The sequence below is a fragment of the Musa acuminata genome, chromosome BXJ2-7 (genome assembly GCF_036884655.1).
Source record: "Musa acuminata AAA Group cultivar baxijiao chromosome BXJ2-7, Cavendish_Baxijiao_AAA, whole genome shotgun sequence".
NCBI lineage: Eukaryota > Viridiplantae > Streptophyta > Magnoliopsida > Zingiberales > Musaceae > Musa > Musa acuminata.
In genome coordinates, this window is record NC_088344.1 from 36586107 (window position 1) to 36606440 (window position 20334).

The 20334-nt window shown below is 45.8% G+C and overlaps 3 protein-coding genes across 4 annotated transcripts; all 3 read right to left on the reverse strand.

The window, feature by feature from the left end:
- Positions 1-2495: 2495 nt before the first annotated feature.
- Positions 2496-4097, reverse strand: LOC103992808 (basic leucine zipper 61-like). The gene is made up of 4 exons (XM_009412660.3): positions 3334-4097; positions 3151-3241; positions 2932-3058; positions 2496-2779 (listed from the first exon to the last, which is right to left on the reverse strand). The coding sequence occupies exons 1-4, from the start codon at positions 3885-3887 to the stop codon at positions 2652-2654; spliced, it is 900 nt and encodes a 299-aa protein (XP_009410935.1). The 5' UTR covers positions 3888-4097; the 3' UTR covers positions 2496-2651.
- A 4602-nt stretch (positions 4098-8699) lies between these two features.
- Positions 8700-9656, reverse strand: LOC103992809 (RING-H2 finger protein ATL39). The gene has a single exon (XM_009412661.3). It carries the CDS (start codon positions 9497-9499, stop codon positions 8789-8791), a length of 711 nt encoding a protein of 236 aa, XP_009410936.1. The 5' UTR covers positions 9500-9656; the 3' UTR covers positions 8700-8788.
- Positions 9657-10279: 623 nt separating this feature from the next.
- Positions 10280-12622, reverse strand: LOC135617917 (transcription factor PCF5-like). Of its 2 annotated transcripts, none has more exons than XM_065118684.1 (2): positions 11099-12622; positions 10280-10700 (listed from the first exon to the last, which is right to left on the reverse strand). In XM_065118684.1, exon 1 carries the CDS (start codon positions 12245-12247, stop codon positions 11138-11140), a length of 1110 nt encoding a protein of 369 aa, XP_064974756.1. In that variant the 5' UTR covers positions 12248-12622; the 3' UTR covers positions 10280-10700; positions 11099-11137. The 2 variants fall into 2 exon arrangements, with proteins under 2 accessions (XP_064974756.1, XP_064974755.1); XM_065118683.1 differs by lacking the exon at positions 10280-10700 and adding an exon at positions 10960-10991.
- Positions 12623-20334: the final 7712 nt, after the last annotated feature.

A 20334-nucleotide genomic window follows, 5' to 3' on the forward strand; every position in this document is an offset into this window, starting at 1 on the left:
GTCCCTGAGACCTCCCACTCCTTCGCTTCCTCCACCACCGGCCCGCAGAGCGAGCTCCGGTCGTCGCTCCTCGTGTTGTGGTGCACGCTGTAGTCTCAGGGGTGGGTTCCGCCATCCGGGGGATGACGCCTTCCTTGCTCGGGAGCAGCTCGACGGCGCGCTTCCCTTGGGAGATGGCGAAGTGGTAAGAGTCGAGATAGCGTACTGCGCTATTGGTTCTCGACTTACCAGCCAAGGAGGGCGGAAGTCTCCTCGGGCGGACTCCAATACGGAGGTCAACCAAGGCTCAATAGTCCACTCAAGTGGCCGCTTGGACGATGAACTGTTGTTCTACTTGGACTGTGAAACAGAGCTGCAGCCAAAAGATCAATATATTACGCCCTAGTTTGGGTGTGTGTCAGAGTATATGCCTGAAGCTAAGCATAACTTAGGATGTCAATTAATCACAATAAGCTTCTTATATTGGTTGAGTTCTTTAGGCCTTTGCAGTAAATTACTGCACAGGGATGACAGTGGGGGTGAGGTGCAAGTGGGTGGTGAGTTCATCATGCTTAGGGCCAGCCGGTGCCAAGGACACTGGAAGGGAACACAGATCTACCCACCCACCTAACATCACCATGTGCTCGACCAAATGTCTTTGGTCGAAGACAGGCAACTAGAACACATCCATCCAACCAAAAGGAAACTTTCTTTATCGTCTCAGTGGTTGGATCATCCCACCTTTGGTAAATAGTAGTCTCGGAATTAATGGTATCTTGTTTTCTCCTTTATTCTGGTGAATCTTCAATCAAAGCTTCAGCAAGACAAAGTTTTCCTCGCTAAGAGCTTGTAGTTTGTCACTGAGTTGTTGTACCTTCCCGTTAAATCTCTGTTGTCTGTTTCCCTTCCTGCAAATTGGATTAGATCGAGCCTCGCCGTCTTGATGACGCCACCTCCTTGTTTCTGTCCCCGCTCTCCGCATTGGCTCCAAACCTCCCTTTGTAGGTTAGCTGCTCGATTTGATCGATGAGGCTCTGCCCGTGGTCCGAGCTATCGAAGATATGTATATCTCTCTCTCTCTCTGTCTCTCTATCCGTCACTCACATGCGAGCAGTTGGTCCAGTGTGGCATCGAAACCAATTCATAACCCGCTTGTATATAATCCAAGGAGAGTCTCTTCTCAGCGATCACCGAGCACAATCTCTTCTTTTTCTTCTTTTGGATTTTGCTCAAAGATGGCCGCGGATGGCTGGGAGAAGTCCTTCGAAGATGAGAACCTTGACGACACGTACGGTCCTGCGATCGACGACGCCATTCTCATGAAGTTGTTGGACGAGTCCGCGTCCGAGGAGGCCGACGGCGATCGGCTCGAATCAGTAATCCGGTCGCTGGAAGACGACATCGGCGCGGCCGGTATGGCGCCGGAGGCGGTCCACCGCGGCGAGGACTGCGAAGACTGTGGCTTGGATGACATCCTCTCGGACCTCGATGGCCATGACTGCTCGACATCGTCCACCTCGGTGGTCGAGGACTCGCTCGGCTGGACGGAGATCGGGGGTAGCGACTCCGGTGAGTGGTACGTCGACGAGTGCATGCATGAGGCAGGTGGGGACGCCAAATGTTGCTACCATTAGGGGTCCTAATGGTACATCGCCTTAGGCACAAGACATATATCAAAGAGAAGCCTTGTCGTGGTCCTCTGCAGCCATCTCGTGCGCATGTGGTATCCTTCCTTCTTTTGAGTGCACTTGCATCGAGTGCCGGAGGGGAAGAGCATGTTAGGAATGAATCGGGATGTATCGGAAAGACGCATTCCACATGCAGTTCGAAGAAAAAGAAGGTGTTGGGGCGGGCATAAACAATGCATTTATTCCCACCATAATTAGTGTTCGTCAATGAACCAAAGAGATGCGCACATCACCGCAACGCTTGCTTTGTGTTCGGCCATCCTAACAGAGCAGGCGCAGGCGCCGACGTACGGCAAGCAACTCTTGTTGTTTTTGGGATCCCTTTTGGTCATATCGGATAAAGTTATGACAGGTTGATAATTCGATCTTGTGATCGCGTTGAGGTAAAATTATGACTGTAGTCTTCTCCTCCACCAAAACGGTGTGTGGAGGTGACATGTAGACCATATCATTTCCCTTTGGAATGAGGAGGACATGTTCTCTGGTCCAAAATAGTTTGTTCATTTCTATTCATCCTCTTCCTGACAATAATAATATACACGAATTCGCTTTCTTGGAGACTAAATTAGGACAATTTACATCATCATCATTACTCTTTTATCAGAGAATAAGCACCCGAAAAGGTAGAATAATACATAAAAAGGCATTTGCAATACCAACGAAGCAAACGACGGCGATCTCGAATTAATGGATCGACAAATACCCCGCGCCAAACCCTGTGATAGACCTCGACACCTTACAAATACACCGCCACCCGAAGTCTTGTTTTCTTTTCTTTTTCTTTCTTCTCCTCCTCCTCTCTAAATGATGAAACTCTCTTTTTGTTTTTGAAGATTTCAGAAAGAAAGAAAGAAAAAGAAGCAAAAAAGAAAACGAAGATGAAAAGAATGAGCAACATAACATGCATGAACAATAATACATCGACCTGGAACACCGAAAGCCACAGATCCTTCTCTTCAGATTCATGTGGCGTGGTCTCTGCTGTCAGCTGCGCAATTCCTTCTCCGTACGCGCAGCAGGTTCGGCGTTGGACGCCGCCATCTTGTCAAGATTCAGCTGATGGTAGACTTGCCTGAGTCTCTCGATCTCCTTCTTCAACGCTTCTTGATGTGCTGCAGTTCCACAGAAACCAGTCTATGAATTACCTCCGCGTGGTTCTTCTTCGTTCTTCTTCGTGCTACGATTGCTTAATTACTATCGAAGAAGAGGAGGGAGGAGAAGAAGCTCCACATCAGAAATAGCGTCACCGATGCTGAGAACTCACCATCCTTGAAGATCTTGTCCTGCGCGAGTGCCGCAATCCGCTGCTTGAGATGGCTATTGCCCATCGTGAGAATGGAGCGCTGATGATCCAGGAATGCGACCCGAGGAGACAAAGCTGATACTTCGGTCTTCATTTCAACAGTCAATCGTCAGTAAAAGAAAGGCTTCAGCACGTTAATTTCTACTGCAAAGATTTAAACGTCAGGAGACATCGACGTGCCTGCAACGATGTCACGCTGCGCTCCAGCTCCGAAATGTACTGAAGCTTGCGCACTCGGGACCTCTGCGCCGACTGCCTGTTCGCTAAGATCCTGATTTTTCCATGCATGCAGGCATCGATACCACTTGGTTATGGCCGGATGGAACGGACATGAGCTACTGCAACTCAATTGTTTGACCTCACCTCTTCACCCTCTTGGGGTCAACGAATGTCTCCGACTCCGCGGCCGGTTTGGTCGTCATCGCCGCGGTGACTGCCTCCGGCTCTGTCTTGCATACGCTTTGCGCCTCTTCCGGCCCACCCGCCGCCACCTGATCCGCAGCACCAGCCTTGTCCTCGTTGACGTCGGTGTGGTCCGACGGGGACGACGACGACGCGGGGACGCCGGACGAGGACGACGGCGGCGCCGGCACCTCGTCCGAGAACATGGACATGAGCTGGTCGTCATCGAGGCGGTCGAAGCCGCCGCCCTCGTCGACGAGCGGGGCCTCGAGGAAGGCGACGGAGTCGCTGGCGATGCGGCGGTGTTGGCTGCGCCGGGCGGCAGAGAAGTCGAGGAACTCGTCCACCCAGGAGGGCTGGGAGCCGGGGGCGGGCGGCGCGGCAGCCGGGAGGAAATGGTGGGGGCCCAATGCAGCGGAGGGGGCGGCGTGGTGGCCGAAGTAAGACCAGTTACCGGACATGGTGTTGGGCACCTTGGGAGGTAGCTGCGCGGTTGCTCCCACTGATCTCTGCATATGTACAGATCGAGTTGAGATGATCAGATTGGACAGCCAATGCTAGCTGATGGTACGGGAGGTGCGCTGCTGCTTCCTCATGGCCTGCATTCAAATTGAAGGATGAAGGGAGGCACTTGTCTCTGCTACGATTGGCCACTCTCTTTGCCTTCGTTTTTAGGATGGTGGTGGCACGGGAGCTTAAGTTGGGTCTGAGCCTCTGAGGTGGGAGGGGTGGGGGGAGGAGGAGGAGGAGGAGCAGGGTCACATGACAAGGGATGAGGGAGACAGCTAGCAACAGCTGGGGGTGAGGGTAGAGAGAGAGAGAGAGAGAGAGAGAGAGAGAGGAGCTGGAGGGAGTTGGGGATCAACGGTATTACAGGAAAGCCGCAGTAGCAGTTAAATTTAAGTGCAGGAAGGCAGCAACCACGTGCTGATGTGACCCAACGTGTTCGCCTCTCCCATTGGAAAATTGGCGTATACGCATTTGAGCATGTCTACCCACCCAATTCATCATCAAACCCTTTCATTCACCCAATTAAGGTATCATCTTCAAGTATAATTGGTCTGTCTACTTACTTCAACTGTAACTTCAACCCTCCCTCGTGTAGGCACTGCGTGATTGACGATGGTGAATCGAACATGACAAAGACATATAGAAATGCCATCCACACCGTTCCATTGCATTTGGGCTTCGCAAGCTTCGGTTGTTTTCATAAAAATGCAATGAAAGACAAGCCTATGAAGGCGAACCAAAACCAAGATAGACGGTGCAGGAAACAAGCGCGAGAAGAAGACCGGTCGGGTACGTGGTAATACTGTGGTTTACCGGCGTCGCAATGGCCGGTTGGGTTGGGTGGTGGGATTAGGGATGGGGCAGCGGATGAGCTGTTCACAAGAAACGGAGAGAGAGAGAGAGAGAGAGAGAGAAGGGATATATGCATGCTAGTTGTGGATATGAATGATGCCAGCCCCATGTGCACAGTTCGCGTGCCCACCCGCCTTAGCTTTGTCGCCAAACCAATGTGCCTCTCACATGTAGGTGTTGTGTCTCCTCTCTCTCTCTCTCTCTCTCTCTCTCTCTCGCTCTCTTTATACCATATTCCTTCCCCCTTTTCTTCTCGGAAATCCTTCTCGCTCTTTCTCTTTACCTCAGTCTCTTGCCAGCTTCACCTCATTTTGCTGGCCATCAGCTGCTCTGATGCTTGTGGGACTGCTGCAACTTGCTAGATGAACAGTGGTGGTGGGAACTGAAGGTCGTACCTCATGTTGCTAAGCCTCGTATTTGGGCAGTAGTGTTCAACCCTCATGGGCCTAAAGCTCCGCTCGAGCATCATCATCCTTCAGACATCGGCAGGCCATTAAGAACAGAATCCATGTTGATCCACTCAAACCCAAACATCACCTTCCTCTGGTTTAGATCGATCGCCAACGCCGTTCTGTGGCCTTTAGATCCGTGCACGAGAAATCCTCAACCCCACGTCACAGACAAAAAGAATTTAATGGCAGAAAGTGGAGGGGCAACGTGATGGAAAGCAGCTGGTCTCGCGAGGATGGCCATGGCAAAAGGATGCTGCTCATGGAGGACCAGACGAGCCCAAGGGGAAACATGTTTACCAGGGTGCATGCCCACCCCCACCACACTTGGTTCACGGTCTCTCCACACTTGTTCGACTGCATCCATCTCCAATCCATCAGCTCAGCAGACTGTGAGCCTTCCTCATTGGTGGCAAGGCAGGGTCGATAGAAGATGTTAGGTTGACGCACGAACTTGACCGAAAGGTAGGGATGAAACTGAACAGAAACCTAATTCTGGTGTTGTATCCACCGCTACTCATCATGTCTATATGGTAAAACCCAAACCTGGTCACGGCAGGGAGGAGAGCAGCATGAACATGGAGATGCCGGAGGACACCGCCGTGGTCCCTGTGATGGTGATGTCCATCATTTTTCTCTTTCCTTTTTCTTTCGCTCATCTCGGTTGTGCTCTTCAGAATGCCATCAGCTTTTTATCGGCCTGTGGCTTTCATGTGGCTAGAGATGGATTTGGCAGAATCTTTTTACTACATCACATTACTACGATGGTGTTCTTATGACATCAAACCGGGAATTGAAGATACTTTATTGCACTGGAATTCTTCCACCGGTTGGTCCATACACCTGCTTCATCTGACAGCCACAGGAAGCTACTCCCACCAGTATATTATTCTTGTACCTCTTCAGTCCAAATACAGGTTCAAGTCCAGCTGTTGAAGAAACATCTAAATGTCACATAATAGAGAGTGTTGGAATTTGAGACAGATTGGTCCACAGATGGACTTCAGATCTACCTTTTAACCAAATAAGACTTCAGATTATCCATCAATATTATATTTTTTTTTTTCAAATCACTTAGATTTTTTATTATATTTATCTTATTTTTTTTCTACTTAATTTTAAGTAGGGTCCTCCTTTTAGGGACCATTTCGTTGGTTGATCATTGGTGTGGCCGTAGGCTCGCGAGGAAATTATCCATTGAATATATGAACTCTAAAAACCCTGTCAGACTTATGAGTTCTTGATTCTCTTACTCCTCAATCAATATGAGACTAAATGATCTTATCACAAATATTACTTAGTTAGCCTCGTATAATATTTGAAATACTAAGTAAAATACTATTAATGATGTTATTTCTTTAGGTGTGAGATCCAGCGGTTTGCACTCGTTGTGTATAGGTATCAGTGTCTCCACATATTGTATGGTAGGGAAGTGTCGGTGCATTAAGCTTGTGTATTAGTAATTAAGCTTCGATCCTATCATTGGTGGAAGCTTAATTTTGGGACCGGACCGGGTTTAATGCGTCTCTTATTGAACCCAAAGGTGGAATTCTCTGGCTGGATCGGGCTGAGTTGATTCCTAGATTTTTCCTTTTTTTTTAGTTATTTGAAATTACGTATTTGTCCCAATAAATCTTAATGTATACATGTACTATCATTTTTATCGATTTAGTTTAATTTAGAAAATAAAAATAAGTAAAAAAATTTAAATGATGTTATTGTGAATTAGAGAAGAGATATAAATGGGAGGGGTTCGGAAGTGCTTCTCTATCGGCGTCCCCATCTCATATTTCATCTTCTATTTTCATTTCATTTTCGGGGAAAATCCATAGATTTTCTGTATTCTCTTAGTTAATTTATTTAATTTTAAAAAAAAACAATATACAAATTTAATTTTAAATATAAAAAAAATAAAATTCAGTCTTTTTAAATATTTTATAATAAATAAAATTTATATTATTATGGATCGGAGTAGAGATATCAACAGGGTAGGATTTGGGAATGCTTCCCTATCTATATTCTCATCTTATATCATATTCTTTATCTTTTACTGTATTACAAGATAAGGGTGGAACCTACGAGTTTCTTATATTCTTCTAATAAATCCATTCGATAAAAAAATATTTTTATAACTAATTAATAATATTAAATTTATAAATAATAATAAGAATATTGAATCTATTCCTCCGACATATAAGTCATAATGGAGGGGATGTTATTTTATTAAATTCAATCCAACTAAATAGTTTGTAATTGACTCAATCCAGTTTGATTTGAATTAAATGACTATAGCATCTAGGCAAAACGTCTAAGCCTACATATTGATGACGGGTATAAGAATGAGGTGAGGAGTGCTCTATCGATCCCTACTTCATATTTTTACCGGGAATAGAAAACACCTCAATCTCGGTCCCCATACCCATTTGTTCCCATTTTATGAGAGATGGGTCCTTGTAGGTATTTGTACTAAATCAGAGTTTTAACGATTATATTCTAATTATTGATTATTAATCATATATATAATAATATTTTTTTAGATTTTTCTTGATCAAATCTTTGGCATCTTGTCATATAATATAACATAAATATATAACAAATTTAAGAGAGAGAGAGAGAGAGAGAGGAAAATAGAAATGTTTCGGGATTTAAAAAACGTTTTCTGTGTGATTATTTTGATTTCGTTTGTGTGAATGCATAAGTGCACACGCATACTTACTTTATCATTTAGATCCTAGATGATAATTTTTATATAGTAGTGATTCAATTCACGCTTGATAATAAATAATAAAACAGTGAATTTACTACTTTAATTCTATTAAGTGTCCATATTTATCTCAAACTCAATTCAACATCTGTATTCCAACTCCATTATTAATCGTTATATAAGATTCCACTCGAAGGAACCTCTTTCGAAGGAAGGATATTCCACGATGTGATAGACTCCCATCTATTCTGAGAAGGAAGAAGCGAGGGTGATGGAACGAAGGATCGGTCCATTCTCGAACCCTAATCTCCGGTGGACCGAGATCGGAACCAGCATATCTTTCTTCATCAACACGCTTTTGTGTGCGTGGCTTGCGAGGTTGACAACATCATTCGGAAGCAGAGCAGAAACAGGTGCAGCGGTCCTCCTACGGTGGTGGAGTCATCACGGCATGCATAGTGGAAGCCCTATCTTCAAGTGTCAACATGGCGATCTTTCCTCGCTGCAGTCACAAGTCTCGAATGGGGGCCACAAAGAAATAGACGTCGCATCCAATCGATCTGACTGACTTTTTCTACCAATCACCGCTTGAGGTTTGTGAGCATGTTTTAGTATAGAGAACAGCTGGTTTCTTGGGGTTAGGTCAAAGATCTCAAGTCCATATCTCACTGCCGTAAGGTTTAGGATGTCACAGGATCAATGTTTGGAACAATGAATGGTGCATGTTGACCGAGTTATCAGGTTGGATCGTAGTGCAGAGTGCAGGGTTTACAGGGGAAAACGAGCTGGAGTTATGGATACAGCAAAGAACATGCAAAGTGATGTGCTTCCATTACATGCCGTAAGCAATGCAACAATGTGCTGCTGCTGCTGCTTGTTCTCGTGTTCTCGTGATGTTTGCTTACTGTCTCTCCAAATCTTCCGCTGCAACTCCCTGTGATCGCCTGCTCGTTGACGTCTCCCTGCTCAGCATCCTCCTCAGCGACGCGCTCAACCGCGACGACACCGAGCTGCCCTCCTTCGACCCCGACGTCTCTTCTGCCGACGTTCCCTCGGCTCTCGACGGCTGCGGCGCCGACGTCTCGCCGACGTCGATCGCCGCAGCCTCCGGTGGCTCCACCATGGCACGGCACACCGGGCACGTGACGTGGGAAGCCAGCCACATGTCGATGCAGCCCGCGTGGAACAGGTGCTTGCAGGTGGGTAGCAGCCTCACCATCTCCCCTTCCTCCACCGTGCTCAAGCAGACGGCGCACTCGGCAACGCTTCCCTCATCCTCGCCGCCGGTGGCCATCTGGTACGCGAAGGCTGGGAGGGCGGCGATCGCGGAGGGGTCGAGCCCCACGGCCTGCGGAACCGCGTCGGCGGCCATATGGAAGCGGAGGAAATCGATGGCGGCGAGACGGCGGCGGCGGCGGTCGTCACCGGGAAACCGGTTGGTGAAGACGTAGCGAACGTAAAGGCGGACGAAGACGATGACCGCCATGACCAATGCTAGCAAGACGAGAACTGTCGAGAGGATGCTGGTTCTGATGCTGTGGCCATCTTCCGATGGGTAGTCCGGTGGGCCGATGCCGTTGCCATTGCCGCCGGCCGGTGGGGCGTAGGACATGGTGTTCTTGGGTTGAGGGTGGTCGATGGTTGCCTTTGTGTGTGTGCGGGAGTCCAACTCCTCCCTTTGTACTGTTAATATTCTACTGTCAGGGAAGTCGCTGTACACCGATCCAACCGGAGTTGCATTGACTAAACTGTGAATGAAACTTGAGACGCAGACGTTGATGTCATCGTCATTGACCGAAGATTTAGGGAGACAGAGAGGAAACCAACATCGTTCTTCGATTCCGGAGCGTCTGATAACCTCTGGACGGCAGATAAGTCGTCGCCCATTTGGTAACGCAACCTGTGAAAGGTCGGAGAGCGACAATGCGTCGGTATGGTGGCAATGTTTGAGTGTTTGAACGAAGATTAAATGATCTTATCGGTACTCTCGACCGAGGTGCAGACATCAAGCTCTCCTAGGGGCTTTGGGCATACTCGATTTTATCGAAGCACGTAAGCTTCAATAAAATATTTGAGGGTAAGGGAGAGTCGACGGACTTATGAGTCCTTGGTTCTCATACTCCTCAATCAATGTGAGACTAAATGACCTTGTCACCTACTAACTTGTAGGAAGTCAATTCCTTGAATTTGGTTCTTGCATCCAAAAAGAACATAAGCTTAATCATACTAATATACAAAAAAAAATTAATATTAAAATTTAAAATTAATTATATATGTATGTGGATATCTTTATTTGATCCAAGAATAATACACTTTGTAGTTCGATCCGTAGAACACAATAACACTGATATATATAAAAAAAAATATTTATTTTTGATGAGAAAATTATAAATGTTAGAATAGAGATCAAGAGAATCTTTTAAGAAATCTTAATATAACTATACAATATAAAGCCATAATCTAACATGAAAAGCATCAATCAGAAAGAATAGACACAACAGCAGTGATGGATTGGCGATAAGGACATATCGATCTCTTTGTCAAAGGCTCGGCGCTGCTCTATTATTACACCCAATATATTCATCGAGGAAGGGAAAAAGATGCCGTGGTTGGGTCCTCACCCCGTCCGCGCAACACAGAAAGGATAGGAGGCAATACTCTCGCATGATAAGAATGATCGGCCTCTTGGCGTCAAGATTCCTCGACACGAGGCCACATGCCGAAGAGCAGTAGTACCATGCTATCTCTCTTCCTTTTCCCTTTCGCTGGAAGAGAGACTCGTACTCGATCGGGATCTCGACATGGGACAGGACCTGCAATCATGGAAGACATTACTGTAATCCTTTGTGGTGGTCTGAGGAAGTTAAAGAGAGGTCCTCCGGCTACTTTTCTTTTTTGACGCATCACGAGGCATGATATAGCGTCGGACGCAGGACGGAGACCACTCGGTTCTAATCATAAACTACAAGACATTTCATGGCCTGCCGTCATCAGTAGGTGCTACAGTGCCTTGCTGAATCTTTGCCTCCTCCTCCTCCGCCGAGTTTAGAGAAAGAAACCAAACAACAGTAGTAACGGGAAGATGAAAGAAACTGTGCTCGAAACTTCAATCAAGAGAACAAGGAAAAACAAACAAACAAACAAAAATTGAGTTGGTTTGATCAACAATTGGGGATGGATGCATGAAAAGTCCAGTGTTGCATGTGTTTACTTTTGTTGGGATGCAGCTACTTCGTGCGGATGATTGGACTCATTGATTGTTCTCTTTCCATTTCTGCCATTGGCGAGAAGCAGAGGAAGCAGCCTGTAGGTCGTTGGCAATGGCATTATGCGGCTCTTCGCCCTGAACTCGTTCTGGAATGTGGAATCCGGAGAAACCGGCGTAGCTTTCGGACGTGAACACATCGGCCGCGGCTGATGCCAGTGACGGATGGAACGCTGTAGGGCTTGTCCAAGCACGAAGGGAAGGCAGATTACCGGACCCAAGGGGTTCCCTCCGAGTGCAATGCTGGACTTGGGCGTTGACCAGACGCGGCGCCGCTGACTCCGGTGGCAGTGCGCCATTGTACGAGAACTCTCCGGCGCCGCTGCCATCGGCCGCATTCCACCATCCCAGTCTCTCCTTATTCGCGGGACACGTCGCCCAAGTGGTGGCGTGAGCCAAGTTGGTTGTGCCAGAGCAAAAGAAGTGCTGGGTTGATTCAGGACTCTGGTGGTGGTGATCTCGAAAGGTTGGGTCGTGGAAGGACTGGAGAGAGAGACGAAGGTCTTGAGGTCGGCCGCAGGCGTGCAAGAGTAGGTCGGGTGTGTAATCGTGGTACGTCATCCCGTGGCTTGAAGGCGACGATGCAGTGGCTGTGACGGTCGGGAAAGGCTTGACGAGATCGTCGATGGCATCACCATCTAGCGAAGGAGGGATTAAGCTACCACTGCTGCCGCCGAAACCATAGCCCACGGACGCAACTGCTCCTGCGTCGGACATGGGCAGCTCGATTGAATCGTGACCGACGGAGGTGTCTTGCAGGGGAAGCTCATGGACGACGCATCGGTCGACGGGTTGGTGGCGGCGGGAAAGGTCCGCGAGCTGGTCTATGGCGGTCTTGGCATTCTGCATGAGCCAGTCGACGGCCTTACTGGGGCGGTCGTAGCCGAGGCGATCCTGGACGTCGTAGAACTGGATGGCGGTGTGGGCGGCGAGGCGGACGCGCCGGTCCCTCACGCCTTTGGCGGTGTACACCTTGCTGTGCCGGTCCTTCCGCCCTGTGGACCGAACAATATGGCCCCCGGGGACCTCTATCAGCTCTCCGGTGCACCGTCGCTGACAATGCTGCTTGTAGCAGTCGCGGTTGCCCTCCTCCATCAAAGACGGACGAAGGGGAAGTAGTAGCGTCGCTTTGGGGTCTGCTAACGAATCTGTCGTGGCTTATACATTCGAAGCAGTCGGTACTTTAATTTCTTCCTTCTCGGGTTCTTGAGATTGAGTCGTGCTGCTTCTGCGCCGGAGCGTCTCCTTCAATTCCATGAATTTGTTTCCTTGGCTTCACACACGCGCGCGCGCGCACAGAGGTAAGTGTTAAGAGGCCGGAAGAGGAAGAGGAGGATTGCAGTAGGTGAGCGGCTGGCGGTGGCAGACAAGAGACAGAGATGATGAAGGACGGTAGCAGCTCAGCGGCCAACTCCAAAACCTCAAGTAAATGCACAGCGCTCCATCAGACGCAGGCCATCCACCAGTTAGGGCGATAAAAAAAGAAGAGAAATTACAAACGCCTGCATCCATTCCTCCTCCTCCTCCTCATCATCTTTCGCTTTCTGTCTCTGAATCTGGACAACGACTCCGTCCAGCTTTTTGGTTCTTTCATTCCTTTATTGCGGCTGGCTCTGCCAAAAGGAGCCATCCCATTGCAATTCCTGCTCCCCATCCCTTTCAATCTATTCACCACACACGCACCTCAACTAACCCCAAAAAGAAAATATCTTGCCAATTGAGCTTCCTCTCTTCTCTATCTTCTGGTTTTACTTCATGGGGAAAAAACTCTTGATGCCTTCACCTCTCATCAAATTCATCATCCTCCTCCTCCTCCTCCTCTAGTTGTAGGTGTCACGTAGGTGCACCACACCATCCACTTCATCCAGATCGTTCAACCTACAGATCTGACCAACTATAGCTGTGAGCTTTTGGGGAGTGGGAGAGAGATGCATGTGAAACAGGCTTTAGCTGTGTGATTAACCTACGGCAAAAGTAGGAGCTGGCATTGGGGAGTGCGGGGGACAATTATTGAGGAGAAAGGAGGGGGAAACAAGAGGGGAAATCTCCGAGAGGAGTCGTTATCTTCCCCGAAATCGACGTGCATGAGGTCAAGTGGGGCAACTGGACGGCTTTGGAGCGACGCCATGCCCGCCTCCATCTGACAGAGCACACACGCCACGCCACGCCCGCTACATGTCGAAGAGAAGCACTCGGGGAAGACGAGGGATCAAAGTCGATCCGCCGTTACTTAGTAACATCATCGTGTTCCTCCCGGCGATCCCCCTGAGGTACATCCGATACTCGATACAAGTCCGAACCTGCAACTTAGCTCAGCAAGCATAAATATTGATTGATAGCTTTGAATCCGCTGACACAGTCTCAATCAAATTTGGGAACAACATTACGAGATTGCCTTTAAGTGAAAGGGATCGAAAGAGAGGAAGATCTTCATCTTTGTGAGAGAGATGCTTTTTCCAATATTAATCAACAATGCTACGAGGTTGCCTATAAGTGAAAGGGATCGAAAGAGAAAAATGTCTTCGTCTCGGAGAGAGGTAGGTTTTCCAACTTAGCTCAGCAACCCAAAGCCTAGAAGCTTAATGCAACATCACTCGGCTCGACATAGCCGGGATTCTCTTTTCGTGGTTACAATTGATATTTTTATTTTGTTTTTATGTTTTCATATTTATTTTAGGTTCATAATATGGTGATTCAAATTTTCTTTTATGTTTTACTAAATTAGATGTCAGTTTCCTATAGCCAATAAATTATTAAAAGGATTTCTCATATATCTTATATTTTTAAGTAATTCTACTACTTTGATCTCGAATGGATTAATAGTGATGAATAATTTAACATAGAAAAGATCCTAAAATATTTATGTGATCTGTAGATTTGCTCCACTACAAGCATTAACATTCTGTTGATAAGCACATGTAATTATTATTTAATATGCTTTAATTAATATGAATTTAAGGTTAATTATTATTATTTTTATAATATTTTAATTTATTTTTAAAAAAATATTAAAATTTAATTTAATAACAAGCATCAAATTATGGGTATGACTTTAATTAAATTGATTAACTAGACTAGTCCATGTGGCCAACTTATTACATATGGTCAGGTATAGCACAACCTATGTGACATGATATAGTCCAATGTATGACTCAATCCATATGGTTAAGTATAACCCAACTCATGTGGTTAGACATGATCTAATCCATATGATCAGGTACAACCTAACCTATATAATGAAGTATTATTTGACCCATGTAATTAGGCATGACCCATCTCATGTGATTAGGTACAATGCAACCCATGTAGCAAGGTACAATGTAACCCATATGGCCAAGCACAACTTCATCTCATGTGGCTAGGCTACGGTCATAGCCTAAACCATATGACAAAGCACAACCCAACTCACAAGTAGTGTAGCCTAAGTTAACGGTAGAGTTCAACCCAACTAGTGAATGAGGCTCAATCTAATCCATGAAGGTAGGCTTGTATAGTCATATAATTAGCATTAAACATATCATCGCCTTTTTATCTAACCTAATATACTTCAACCTAACATGTTACTTAGGATAGGATAGATATGTGCGACACATATGACCCATCCAAGACGTAAGTGAGTCGATTCAATTTAAATTAACACTATGTGATATAATCTAATTTCTTTTATCTTTATTAGTTTGAGCTCGTTCGATTGATTCTAAACCAACTTGGCTAGTCTAAATCTATTTGACCTAATTAAAATTAATCAAATATAAGATGATTTCAAACCAATTGTATAAGGATTTGTGATTAGTTCAAACCAACTTAGAATAATCTTTCTGCCTACAATCACATTTGCAGTACTACTCACCGCGCTATTAAGTGACCTTGAAAAGCACTATTCATTGATTGATTTATAGGGAAAAGTCAGTGGACACGCAAAGCTGTGCTGGTTTTGCTGGATGAATCATCCCTCACTCACCATTAATTAGCTACTTATGTCTCATGCCAATTCACCTACCACCTTTACTAGCGGGGCATATATCAAGCGGTTCACCTAATCTTATCTCGGGCCAGTCAATAAGAATGCTCAAGAATCAAGTATAAAAAGGAATCCATCAGACCAGGGACTCTCCACACACTAACTTAGTCATACAACTTACGCAATTATTTTCTCCCCTTCACTGACTTAAGCATCGGAGGGCAACCCCCAGCACCAGCCTATCATGTAAGATCGTCGATGGTCAGGAGGCGACCCCGCTATCAGGATGCTGCCACACAGCTACGAGACGAAAAATCATCTCGAGGACACCCGGATGACCTAGTCCTAGAGAGGAACCTTCCAACTAGGAAGATCCCAGATCGTCTACTTGGTCATCTCAAATCGGGTCCTCACCAACATAACAGCTTCTGATCGGACCACTTACGTAGTCTTACCTCACAAAGTCTCCCACATTAGTCAGGAAGAGGCACTTGGGTGAGCTTGTACTTTTGGCAATGGATCAATCGTGCCAACTCATCAATCGACGGTACTCATGATACCATTATTTTACCCCATGCTAGCTCACCTACCACCAAGGTCGACACTTAAGTAGGGCTCCAGGTCACCAACCCCAAAATGGCATTGCAGTGCATCTCGATGTGCCCCGCTGATAATAACTGTCCTACCTTATCAATGTTAGAGAATGATCAAGTGATTCACCTAGTCATATCCCAGGCCATCCAGTAAGAAGGCTTAGGAATCAAGTATAAAAAGGAACACATCGGCTCATGCTGAGGGGGGGACTCTCTACACACTAACTTAGTTATACAACTTACACTGTTGTCTTCTCTCTTTTGCTGACTTAAGTATCGGAGAGGTTGTAATGGGTAACCCCCGATGTTGGTCTATCATGTAGGATCATCGACGATCAAGAGGTGATCCCACTGTCAGAATGCAGCCACATAGCTACCAGACAAAAAATCACCTCGAGGACACCCAGACGATCTAGCCCTAAGGAAGAACAATGCAACAAGGAAGATCTCAAACTGTCTACCCGATCATCTTGAACCGGATCCTCACCAACAAAATGGCTTTTGATCGGACCGCCTACGTGGTCTCATCTCACCAATTCTCCTATGCCAACTAGGAAGATGTACTTAGATGAGTCTGCACCGACTCTTGAGTTAATGGTACTCATAACACCATCACCCAATTCACCTGTAAGTCACCCATGTCGAAATGCCAGAGTCAACGGGTTGTCAACGCCCAAGTCTCGTACCCATGGGGACGAGTAGTGAGTGGCGTTTGGCCTTCCGTCGTCTTCGAAAGCCGCAACGCTTCTCGGCATGAAAGATCCCCATCGACGCTTGGGAGTTAATGCTGGCTGGCCTGTACTCGAGAACGATACGTGAGCTGCTTGGCTATTCCTTCATTCTTTGCTCGTTTCCACAATGATAAATGGCTTTCAGAAAACGTGATCAAACAATAAGAATCCGCAATTTCTCGGGATGACACTAATGGCGCACAACGCGACAGTTATTGGTTTTTGCGTAACTGTTGTCGCTGATAGTTGCTAAGATTTCCCATCTCGCTGTTCTGTTGAGAAAAAGTCTTCCTCCTTAACGTATATAAATAGGGAGCGTCGTGAACGTATCTTCCTCGTTTCATTCTTTCATTCCTGCGGACAAGGAGGGCACTCATGGCAAGCAACATCGTAAGGTTTTGTTTCTGTCTCGTATTGTTGATATCCACGTGTTGGAGATCGGAGTCACGGGTGCTTCTGCATCGAACGCTGCCGACGAGCCGTGGAAGCTCGAGAGTAGGATCAGCGAGAGGGGAGACGGCGGCTGGAACAGGGAGTCCTGCTGTTTGCGAGCTACATAGGCTTAGCCCCGGCGGACCAGACCCTAAGCATCATTAATCGAAATCTCGCTGTTCTGTTCCTGTCGATGGAAATCCTCTCTCCACTTTTATATCACAATCTACTTTTATCAGTTTCACTCCGTAAACATTATCAACATCTGTCGACTTATTACTATCGCAGTACAAATATAGTGTGAGAACTGAGACATTAATCCAACTGCGATCATAATTTGTGACATTGAGTGCTGCTGGTTTTGAGCTTCAAGGCGTTGACTTTTGTGGTACCGTTTGAGACGACAGCAGGTGACGGCATGAATCCGGACTCTCCAAACAAAACTCAATTGCTCCCGACGTTGTTGACATGCGTTCTACGCAGGTGATCGACACTACTCACAGCAAATACAACATTTGGATTAGAAACCGAGTCCGAACCATATAGATATTTGGATCTAATTTCCTATCTTTACATGCTCTACGTTAGGAATGATACGATATCCGAATTAGAACGTCTATGTTCTTAAAAGAGTTCTTCATTTTCTTTCCTTGCCGAATTATTGTCACATACAGTATGGATATTCTTATTTCTCAACAAAGATAGACAGCTTTGTGGCCGACATGCAGGAAGAACTCCAATGAGGTCCAAATTGCAGAGACATTAAATGGCCAATCCTTGAACGGTAGAAAAAAATTGTTTCATCCTTGCATGATTGCATCCAAAATGGCGGCTATGAAAGGCCTCGCTCTGCGCCTAAAATACAGTCTCTTAAACAGTAGACAATGCCTTTTTGTGTGTTTGCATAATTAGTCAATCAATCAGCTGCTGGATTTACTTTTCTTGTGCGCATACATTGGGATGTATCAGACATGTATTCGTTTACTGTCTTCGAAGCAAAATGGTAGTGGTTTCCTTACACTGCTGACGAGTCCTCGTGAAAGGAAGTATTACACGAATCAGATCCTATATCACTATGAACTGGAAGAGTGGTGATCTTTAAACTTGATGCCTCTGTGATTGGAGAAGCAGCTCAATCCATGGAACATTAAACGATATTGATATATATATTTCGTGTGGATTTGGTGGCAATAAACTTACTTCCAGGAGGACCTCGTTCCTTCGTTGTCTTGTGACGTTTCTGCTGCAACTTGATCTCGCGAAGTTCGCATGTGTTCGTGCCACTAACATGCTTGTGGCGACAGGAGAGGAAGAAGAAGAGCATGTAAGATTGCTGTGATTTGACGTGTGGAGAATGGATATCTTCTGACTCCCACCTCAGATGTTTTCCTGCGTAGAGTTCATGACTAGATTCTCATGTTTGCGTTCCACGTAGGAGCATATTGAAGTAGAAAACAGCTCCACCTCATTCCCACAGCCGCCATGAGATATCGTCTGCCCTCACTTCTCAATTCTCTTAAGCTTTGATGTTAAATTAACACCATCAGGTGATAGGTTTCGTCATGCCTCACTGAGGACAACCCATACTTCCACTTTAGGTATTCAGAAGCCTATCTCGATAGTTTGGTGGACGTAAACAGATCATATAAATAAATATGATAGAAGAAAATAGAGAAACCTTAAACTGAAAACTATTATTAAACATCATCACTATCGATTTCTAACATAAATGGTATTAACTTAAATTCCTCGGATCTAAAAGGAAAGCGTCGAGGTTAAAAAACCAATGATTTTGATTCGACTGTAGACATTACGTTCATCGATAAAGACAACATGCAAAGAGTCATTATCAACATCTTAAAACATCATTGCTTGCTTGATAGTCCTCACCTGACTATTAATCGGCCACATTCCACAACACATCTCCATGATCATCACAATGAATCTGCAAAACCTTTCCATATGTAGGAAGAGTAAACGGATGTTAAGATAAGGTATAAATTCTTCTCATCTACCGTTCTCAATCTGTTCTATTTCTACATTCTATGCTGCCTATTATCTCGGTTACTAACATAAGAATCACAGGAAAGTCTCATCACACAGCCGTTTTGGCACGTAAAGAGTTTGAAAATGTTGTCCAATTCCTATGATGTTAGATGTTTAGATCCTGATACAGCTATGTTGTTAGATGTTTAGATCAAGTATCTTTTTCTGTCTATCATTTCTACTCAGCCCATACCCCAGATTGTGGTGAACATGCTAAGATGATCGAAGCATGTCCACTTCCAGTCTCATCCCAGTCCTCGACATTCCAAAGCAGTAGAAGAGGTTGAGGTGGATGGTCGATTTGATATACGGTCCTTGTTCTTTCATTATGGTCATTGATCAAGTTTACCTTGATGATATAAATCACGTTTGGATAAACACTTATCACCATGACATATGCTTGCAGAGGAAGTGAACCATTACTTTGAGGTTTGCGCCCACAGATACAGGAGGTGACGGCGGATTTGAGCTTGTAGGCACTATCATCGATCGAGCGAGCGGGCTTCTTAGCATGGCCATGGCGGTGGCGGTGATGGTGCTCGTGCTCCTCCCGGTCGTGGCTTCCGAGCTCACGGCCATGATTGAAGCAAGGCTGATGAGTGACGTCCAGAAGCATGGGATGCAGCAAAGTGGAGGGGGCGAACCAAGTGCTGCCGTTCACTTCTCGGTGCATCAACGGAGGGGTAACGTGAAAAGAGTAGTCCCCAGCGGACCAGACTCTCAACACCAGCGCTAGCCTCCTCCTCTTCCTCCATCGCCCCATGCGACGTCGTCGAGTGTGCCGGGAAAAGATAAAGAGTGGCAGCCAGCGAGTGGGACTGTGTGTGAGAGCTCACCCTCTAAGATGAAGAGGAAGGAGGCCTCTTCTGCATCACCCTCAATTCCTCATGTTTGTTATCCCAACCCTCAAATCAATTTCGAATAAGAAAATATAAATCATAAAATTGATTCCATCAGTGGGATGGATGGACTGTTTGGATGTGTCTTTTACCAAATGTAGTGGGCAGAATCAAAAGGAAGAATCTTCATCACAAGAAAGTTAGTATTATTATTATTATAGCAAATGACTCACTTTAAAGATCAATGGAAAGTTGCAGGAAACAATGAATTCTGTCTCAGCTGTAGCTTCTCGGTGTGTATAATAGCACCATGCATGAGGTTAGCTCAAAGTGTAGCACTTCTGAGCCTACCATCCCCAATACTATGCCTTCCACCATGACTCCTTGTCTCACAGATATCAAATTAAAAGGGTGATACTGTACTCTACGTGGAAGCTAGCAAAAGATATGAAATATTATACTCATGTTATATCTTATTACAAGGATTAATATTATATTTATCTATGCGTGAGAATTATGGAAAGAAAATCTAAATAAGTTAGCCATATTTATTTCAAATAGATAGGTCAACGAAAAAATA